The sequence below is a fragment of the Apteryx rowi genome, unplaced genomic scaffold (assembly GCF_003343035.1).
Source record: "Apteryx rowi isolate R43461 unplaced genomic scaffold, aptRow1 scaffold_1275, whole genome shotgun sequence".
In the NCBI taxonomy this organism is placed as follows: Eukaryota; Metazoa; Chordata; class Aves; order Apterygiformes; family Apterygidae; genus Apteryx; species Apteryx rowi.
Window position 1 is genome coordinate 1 of NW_020447503.1, and position 8,883 is coordinate 8,883.

The 8,883-nt window shown below is 64.9% G+C and overlaps 1 protein-coding gene across 3 annotated transcripts; it reads left to right on the plus strand.

Annotated features, from left to right (window-relative positions):
* The first annotated feature begins 3,555 nt into the window (after positions 1-3,555).
* On the plus strand, positions 3,556-7,691 carry MFSD5 (major facilitator superfamily domain containing 5). Of its 3 annotated transcripts, none has more exons than XM_026055903.1 (3): positions 3,556-3,636; positions 4,333-4,453; positions 5,537-7,691. In XM_026055903.1, the coding sequence occupies exon 3, from the start codon at positions 5,828-5,830 to the stop codon at positions 7,184-7,186; it is 1,359 nt and encodes a 452-aa protein (XP_025911688.1). In that variant the 5' UTR covers positions 3,556-3,636; positions 4,333-4,453; positions 5,537-5,827; the 3' UTR covers positions 7,187-7,691. The 3 variants fall into 3 exon arrangements, with proteins under 3 accessions (XP_025911688.1, XP_025911686.1, XP_025911689.1); XM_026055901.1 differs by having other exon boundaries at positions 5,777-7,691; XM_026055904.1 differs by lacking the exon at positions 4,333-4,453 and having other exon boundaries at positions 3,560-3,636; positions 5,777-7,691.
* The last annotated feature ends 1,192 nt before the right edge of the window (positions 7,692-8,883 follow it).

Consider the following 8,883-nt stretch of genomic DNA (forward strand, 5'->3'; position numbering starts at 1 on the left):
GCCGGCACCTTCCAGGTGAGCGTGGGCGCCCCTCGCCGCGGGGGGGGCGTGGGTGCGTGGGGGCATGGCGCCGCTGCAGGGTGCGGGTGCACGCGTGTGCGTGCGGCGCTGCTCTGTGCGCACGCGTGAGCATGCACAGAGCTGCCCCGTGTGTGTGCATGGTGCTGCTGGGGCGCGTGTGTGTGTGCACACGTGTGCGTGCAGCGCTGCTCTGTGTGCACGCGTGAGCGTGCAGAGCGTTGCCCCGTGTGTGTGCACGGAGCTGCTGCAGGGCTGTGCGTGTGTGTGCGCACGTGTGCCTGCAGCGCTGCTCTCTGTGCACACGTGAGCATGCACAGTGCTGCCCTGTGTGCGTGGCACTGCTGGGGTGCATGTGTGTGTGCACACGTGTGTGTGCATATATGCATGTGCAGCACTGCCCTGTATGTGTGCATGCACTGCTGCGGTGTGTGTGCCAGCACTGCCTTGCCGCGGATGGGGCTTGGGGCTTGGGTGCGTGGGTGCATGGCGCTGCTGCAGGGTGCGGGTGTGTGAGTGCACGCGTGTGCGTGCGGCGCTGCTCTGTGTGCACATGTGAGCATGCACAGAGCTGCCCTGTGTGTGTGCATGGTGCTGCTGGGGTGCATGTGTGTGCACATGTGTGCGTGCGGCGCTGTTCTGTGTGCACACGTGAGCGTGCACAGCGCTGCCCTGCATGTGTGCGTGGCACTGCTGGGGTGCATGTGTGTGTGAACACGTGTGCGTGCAGCACTGCTCTGTGTGCATATGTGAGCGTTGCCCTGTGAACAGCACTGCTGGAGGGGGTGCGTGCGTGTGTGCACACATGTGTGTGCATATATGCATGCGCAGTGCTGCCCTGTGTGTGCGCCCGGCACTGCTGCGGTGTGTGTGCACACGTGGGCGTGCAGCACTGCTCTGTGTGCACACGTGTGCACGCACAGCGCTGCCCTGTGTGCGTGCATGCCGCTGCTGGGTGTGCGTATGCACGTATGTGTGTGCACACATGCATGCACGGCTCTGCCCCGCGTGCGCATCCCCGCGTGTATTTGCACGGAGCTCCGCGGCTCCGCAAGGCGCAGCGCGCGCCGGGGCGTCCGCGCGGCCCCGCCGCGTTCGCACCCGCCTGCGCTTTTGCACGGGGCGCTGCGTGCGTGCCAAGCCCGTCGCCGCCCCGCTCTCCCCAGGTGCTGATGGTGCGCTTCTCGGCGCTCTTCCACCCGGCGCAGAAGGCCCTCACCTTCCTCAGCGGCGACACCTACTCGCTGAGCAGCCTGCGGGCCCTGGGCATGGGCGCCCTCCTCGACGCCATGTTCGACTTCAGCGAGAAGCTGGCGGCGCTGGCGCTCGACGCGCAGGAGCTCGCCCTCTTCATGGCCGTGGTGCTGCTGTCGGCGGGTGAGCGGCGTGGTGACGGTGGCGGGGTGGTGGTGGTGGTGGCCGCGGGGTGCTGACGCCCGCCTGTGCCCCGCAGAGCGGGCGGGCATCGCGGCGGCCGAGGCGGTGGAGGCGCTGCAGGAGACGCTGCTGCGGGCGCTGCGGGCGCTGCTGGCTCGCCGGCGCCCCGAGGACGCCGGGCTCTTCGCCCGCCTGCTGCTGCGCCTGCCCGACCTGCGCAGCCTCAACAGCCAGCACGCCGAGAAGCTCCTCACCTTCCCCATCGAGCCCTGAGCCCCCCCACCTCCCCCCAGCGAGCCGCGGGGCGCCCCCCTGGGATGGGGACACCCCGTGGCCTTGGAGATGCTCCGGGGACGGGGACGCCCTGGAGACAAGGACACCCCAAGGATGAGGACGCCCCATGGCCTTGGAGATGCTCCAGAGATGGGGACACCCTGGGGATGGGGATGCCCTGTAGCCTTGGAGATGCTCTGGGGACAGGGATGCCCCATGGCCTTGGAGATGCTCCAGGGACGGGGACACCCTGGGGATGGGGGTGCCCCAGGGATGAGGACACCGCATGGCCTTGGAGATGCTTCAGGGATGGGGACACCCCTGGGGACAGGGATGCCCCATAGCCTTGGAGATGCGCCAGGGACAGGGACGCCCCATGGCCTTGGAGATGCTCCAGGGACGGGGATGCCCTGGGGATGGGGATGCCCCAGAGACGAGGACATCCCAAGGACAAGGACGTCCCATGGCCTTGGAGGTGCTCCAGGGATGGGGACGCCCCAGAAATGAGGACACCCCAAGGTCGAGGACGTCCCATGGCCTTGGAGATGCTCCGGGGACGGGGATGCCCCCAGGATGGCGATGCCCCGATGACAATGGCACTCCAGGGACAATGGTGGCCTGCGATCTCGGGGATGCCCCAGGGACACCCCGGTGATGATGGCACCTCAATGACGATGGCATCCTGGGGATGATGGCACTCCGACAACGATGGCACCCCACGGCCTCGGGGACGCTGTGGGGACCCTGGGGACGATAGTGCCACCAGATGGCACCACTGGATGGCAATGGCACCCTGATGATGATGGCACCCTGCGGCCTTGGGGATGACCCATGGCGTTGGGGACACCCTAGGGGTGATGGCACCCCGATGACGATGGCGCCCCCAAAGATGATGGCATCCCAGGGGTGATGGTGGTCTGGGGACGATGGCACCCAGGGACGATGGCACCCTGATGACGATGACCCCATCCCCACCATGCATCTCCTTCCTCTCCCTCCTGCCCTGCCCGCAGCAGCCCCGATGCCAATTTGGGCTGTTTTGGGGCTTTTCGAAGCAAGCGGGACTCCCCGGGGGCAGGGAGGTCCCCGAGCTGGCTGAGGGACCCAGGCGTCCGGGCCCCCTTGGACACATATCAGGGCCAGGGAGGGGGTGGAGGGGGGGGAGGGCGAAACTTTGCACTTTGGGGCCGGGGCGCCGCCGCAGAGGGTTTATTTTTTGTCTGATCTTGAAGTGCAATAAAGGAAATATTAAACGCGAGGCGGCGGAGCGCTGGCGCTGGGGCTGCGCGGGAGGGCCCTGCCGCCGCCCCGCAGCCACCCTGTGTCCCCCACGGCCACCCTATGGCCCTTGCTGCTGCCCCATGGCCCCCACAGCCGCCCCATGGCCCCCACAGCTGCCCCATGGCCACTTCACAGCCTCCATGGCTGCTCCGTGACTGCCCCACAGCTGCCCCACGGCCCCCATGGCCCCCACGGCTGCTCCGTGACTGCCCTGTGGCCACCCCACAGCCCCCGTGGCCCCCACAGCCGCCCCACGGCCTTCCCATGACCACCACGGCCGCCCCATGGGCCCCACAGCCCCCTTGGCCCCCCACGGCTGCCCCAGGGCCGCCATGACAGGCCTCGGCCTGACCCTGTGTGGCCACCGTAGTCACCATGGCAACGGTAGGGTGCGTTGCCATGGTGATAGCAGGTCTCTCAGACCACCCCCCCCCCCCAGGGTGGTACCATTATGGGGAATGGGCGGTCCGGGTTTTTTTTTGGGGGGGGGGGCGTTACTTGGGGGCAAAAGTCAGGGACAGGGGAAAAGTCAAGCGGGGAGGGCGGGGCGAGCGCGGGGCCCGCGTCACGTGACGCCCGCCAAGATGGCCGCGGCCGCGGCGGCTTCGGCCGGGGTGACGCGGAAGCGGAAGCGGGCGCGCAGGGGCGCCGGGAGCGCGCGCGGCCTCTCCCCCCGCAGAGGGGCAGGTGGGTCCCGGGGGGCCCCGTGGGGGCGGGGGGACACTGCGAGGGGCCCCGGGGGACTCCGGAAGGCCGTGGGGCTCCGGAGGGGTGTGGGGTCACTGGGGGGGACCGTGTGGGGCCGGATCTGTGGGGTCGCTGAGGGGCCCTATGGGGCTGTGCGGGGCCGGCTCTGTGGGGACACTGAAAGGGGCTCAAGGGGGCTGTGTGGGGCCAAAGCCTGGGGGCTGTGGGGCTGTGTGGGGCTGGCCGGTGGGGTCACTGGGAGAGGCCCTACGGAGCTGTGTGGGGCTAGAGGCTGGGGGTCGCTGGGAGGGGCCCTGTGGGGCTGGGGGAGGTCACTGAGAGGAGCCCTATGGCGGCCGTGGGGTCACTGAGAGGGGGGCTGTGGGGCTGGGGGGTCTCTGTGAGAGGGGCTGTATAGGGCAGGGGCTGTGAGGTCAGTGTAGTGGGGACATACAGGGCAGCGGGGGGGGGGCGATCTGGGGGGCACGTGGTTGGGTGTGGGGAGGGGGCTGCCGGGGGCAGGAGGGTGACACGGGGCCAACGGAGGGGGGGATTTTGGTGGGGGCAAAAAACCCGGAGGTGCCTTTTGGGGGGACCTGGCCCCGGGGGCTGGAGCTGCCGTGGGCCCGCGGCCTTCACCCCTCTCCCGGCAGCGGGGACGGACCCTCACCCTCCTCCCTTGCACCCTGAGCACAGGGGGACGTCCACTCCGGCAGGACAGCGCCTCGCGGCCAGGGCCTGGCATCGCTGGGAGCCGATTCAGCCCGTGGGACCCCCTGGACCCCGCGGGGCTCCCCCTGGAGCTGAGGTCGCCCAGGTGAGGTGGGGACGGGTGACAGGGCGAGGCGGTGGCCTTGGCTGCCTGCCTGGCCCTGCCCTGTGACTACACAGGCCCGTTCACTGGGGGTTTATTTATTTTTTTTTTAAAGTCCCTGGAAAGATCCGGCTGCAAGGCAGTGTGAGGAGGATGCGAGGGGCAGGTTGGAAACAAGGATTAGGGACAGGAGCGGGGGACGGTCTCTGTAGTGCCTGGGACAGGCTCTGGACATGGTAGAACTGGGAAACCCAAGGTTTTAGCTTTTTAGGTTGTTTTAGTTTCATTTTTTTAGGATGCTTTAGCACTTCTGCTCAAACACTTGGTTTAGGAGTGAAGCGAACCCCCTGGCAGACGGATCCTGGATCCCGTCAGTCCTCCCAGTGTATCACATGCTTTTTCTTACCCTGAGGACTATCCCATCCCCATGGGACTTAAAGGAAACAGGATGTGACTTTATTTTTCCTGCTGTTAAACAGCTTTTCTGTTTGCAATTTGCCCTGAACCCATTGACTTGCTGGGTAGGCACAGGAGAGAGACATCAAAGAGTCTGAAACCAGCTGCGCTGCCGATGGCTTGGCGGGCTCACGGTGCAGACAGGAGCGGGATGGGGCTGGCGCTGCGGGATGAGCCGCAGCCGAGCCCCGAGGGCCGGGCCGGGGCGGCAGGTCGCTGTGCGGAGCGCTCCGGACACGCGCTGTAGCTTCACCTCCTGGCAGAGAGGCAGAAGTTCGTGCGAGATGGGGGTGGAGGGTTGAGGCAGGGCCCGAGGTTGAGTTTGTCTTTCAAAACGGAGGGAGAGAAGGCGGCAGCCTCTGCGGACCAGGTTGTCACTGCTGGGAAGCGGAGGCAGAGGGAGGAGGAGGCTGCTGCGAGTGATCCCGGCGGTGGCGCTGCGGGATGGGCTTTGCGCTCTCCATTTCTAAGTGACGGCGCTTCTGGCGCTGCCTTTACGGAGGAGACCAGGCTGTGACCTGACAGACCGGTGTCCCACGGAGGTTTTCCTGCTTGTCAGACCAAGTTTCGTAACTGCTTCGCTCCACCCTGTGACTCTGCACTAAATGCAGCCCTTCCCATCTCCTGCAGCCCTTCCCGTCTCCCTGCCGGAGTCAGCTCTGCCTGCAGCTTGTGTCCTCGTGGGCATCTGACCCGGGATCCCAAGAGCTTTGGGGGCCGATGGTTCAAAACCGAGGAAGGGACGGCCCTGGGATGCCCAGGCGTCCCGGCTCGCTTGGGCAGAGCAGCGGAGCGGTTGCTTCGGGGCCGCTCCTGCAGCGCGGTGCACCTCCCGTCCGGATGTCACGGCGTTTCCTTCTCCTCTCTCAGGAGCTTCGCGGTAGCCCCCTCCCGGAGATGCACGGGACCTTCTGAGGCACCATGCTCTTCACCGCCTACGCCGCCTTCACCGTCCTCTTGGCCGTGTGCTTGGGCTTGGAGTTCTCCGCTTGCCGCTCCAAGCTCACCGGCAGCGCGTGCACCAACCCGGCTTTCCTCCAGTTCCAGCGGGACTACTACCAGGTGTATTTCCTGGCCCTGGCCGCCGACTGGCTGCAGGGCCCCTACCTCTACAAACTCTACCAGCACTACCGCTTCCTGGAGGGGCAGATTGCCATCATCTACGTGTGTGGCTTTGCCTCCAGCGTCCTCTTCGGGCTGGTCTCTACGTCCCTGGTGGACTGGCTGGGCCGGAAGAAATCCTGCATCCTCTTTTCTTTGACCTACTCCATCTGCTGCATCACCAAACTCTCCTGGGATTATTTTGTCCTGGTGGTCGGGAGGATATTAGGCGGCTTGTCCACAGCGCTGCTGTTCTCCGCCTTCGAGGCATGGTACGTCCACGAGCACGTGGAGCGCTACGACTTCCCAGCGGAGTGGATCCCCGCCACCTTCTCGCGAGCTGCTTTCTGGAACAACGTCATTGCCGTCGGGGCCGGGGTGGTAGCCAACTTCTTTGCGGAGTGGGTGGGCCTGGGGCCGGTGGCCCCGTTCATGGTCTCCATCCCTCTCCTCATGCTGACGGGCATCTTTGCCATGAAAAACTGGGACGAGAACTATGGGAAGAAGCGGGCGCTCTCCAAGACCTGCATGGATGGCTTGAAGTGCCTCCTCTCGGACCGGCGCGTCCTGCTCCTGGGCACCATCCAGGCTTTGTTTGAGAGCGTCATCTACATCTTCATCTTCCTGTGGACACCTGTGCTGGATCCTCACGGCCCACCCTTGGGCATCGTCTTCTCCAGCTTCATGGCAGCCAGCATGGTGGGCTCTTCTCTCTATCGGATTGCCATCTCCAAAAGGTACCACCTCCAGCCCATCCACATCCTCTCGCTCTCTGTCCTTATGGTTTTCTTCTCCCTCTTCATGCTCACTTTCTCCACCAACCCTGGCCAGGAGAGCCCTTCTGAGTCTTTCCTGGCTTTCTTGCTCATCGAGCTCTCCTGTGGTCTCTACTTCCCTGCCATGGGTTTCCTCCGACGGAAAGTGATCCCGGAGAAGGACCAGGTGGGGGTGATGAACTGGTTCCGCATCCCCCTGAACCTGCTGGCCTGTCTCGGCATGCTCATCCTCCACGACAGCGACTACAAGACGGGCACCAGGAACATGTTCACCATCTGCTCCGTGATGATGGTGATGGCGCTGCTCGCCGTCGTCAGCCTCTTCACCGTCGTCCGCAACAACACGGAGCTCCGGGTGCCCGCTCCGCAGGGACAGACGGACCCGTCTTCCCCCGAGCTCTGACGAGCCGCTGGACCACAAAGCCGGCGCCTTTGCGCGATGGCCTGTGAGCTTGGGGGACCGAGTATTGCCTGTGGTCAGACCCCGAGACTCCTGCCCTGCTGGCGGAGGGGGATCCGTGGAGCCCCGGCGAGGGGAAGCGGCTGTGACCGGTCAACGCTCGCTGTAGAAACACCGTCACAGATGACAACGGCACAGGTGAACCCCCGGCTGACTGGTGATTCCCAAAGCATCCCAACCCCAACTGCCTCCCCCTCCTCCCTCGCGTCTTCTCTTGTGCAACTGCCAAATGTCCGAGGCGGCAGGGAAGGCTGTCGCGGCGGGTGAAGTATTGGAAGCGCACGCTGCTCAGCGCTGGACTCCTCGGGATAGCTGGAGGCGAGCGCAGGCAAGAGGCGCTGCTGGGCGCCGGATGTGTTACCCCCGGCTGCTCCGCGCACCGAGCTCGGCAGCCCTCTCGTCTGTTTGTTTTTTTTTTTTTTTAAAGAAAATAAAGTGTTTCCTCAGATCCCTTCTCCCCATCTGATTTCTTGGGAGCCTGCTGTTTTCTAGCACGCTTAGAAACCCAAAAGCAGGCGTGACGATGGTTGGTTCGAGGCCCACGCGCTTCCCCTGGTGCTTTGCAAAGCTCGGGAGGTGCTGCTGGATTTCCCTCCGCGCCTTCCAGGGCGCGTTGCTTGGGTTGTCACTCTCCTCGTTTCCTCCGCGAGGAGCCTGTTGCACGCTGATCTGTGCACAGACAGGTTGGCCAGGTGCACGCCGAACCTCGTGTCTGCAAGCAGGAACGCACATGGATCCGGGCGTGCACGAATGTCCCTGTCGTGCCGGGATTCGTGCAGACAGTGGCAGTTGTGTTGCACAGGGATCTGTGCGCATGCCCTGTTGCACACAGATTCCTGCGTGCGCTGGCAGCCCTGCTGCATATGGATCCGTGTGCACATGGACAGCCTGTAGCATGAGGATCTCTGCACACACAGGCATCCTGTTGCACACTTTCCTGCACACCAGCACTTCGTTGCACACTCATCCCTCTACTCTCACACCCTGTTGCGCAAGGATTGCTACACACTGGCACCTCATTGCACACTGATTCTTGCACACTGGCTCCTTGTTGCAGAGGAGCCTATGCACAGACACCTGTTGTACACTGATCTGTGTGCACACCAGCTTCCCTCTTGCACAGAGGTTGCTGTTGCACACTCATCAATGTGCACACCGGCTTACTGTTGCACAGGGGTCTGTGCACACCGACACCCATTCCACTCCCATATGCAGGCTCCCTGTTGCCAAGAGTCTGTGCACACCGGCACCTTTTGCACACTGATCGGTGTGCACACTGGCTCCTCACTGCACAGTGGTCTGTGTGCACAGGTGCCTCTTGTTGCACACTCATCTGTGTGCACAGCAACTCCCCGTTGCAAAAGGGATCCGTGCCCCCAGGCACCACATCACACACCCACACGGGTGCACACTGGCTCCCCGTTGCGCGGGGGTCCGTGCGCACCGGTGCCTCGCTGGCCGCTACCCTGCGCGCATGCGCCTGCCGGGCGGGGACTACAACTCCCGGCGTGCAGCGCGCGGGCGGAGGGGGCGGTGCCACGCGCCGATTGGCTGCGGGGGAGATTTGAACCGGGCGCGCGGCCGGAGCTGGGTAGCTGCGGGCAGCGACGCGTGAGTCTGGGGGGCGCCGGGGGGGCTGG

What these genes read in the sequence shown, in the direction of transcription:
- MFSD5 (XM_026055903.1), top strand. Translation starts at nt 5,828, where the DNA reads ATGCTCTTCACCGCCTACGCCGCCTTCACCGTCCTCTTGGCCGTGTGC.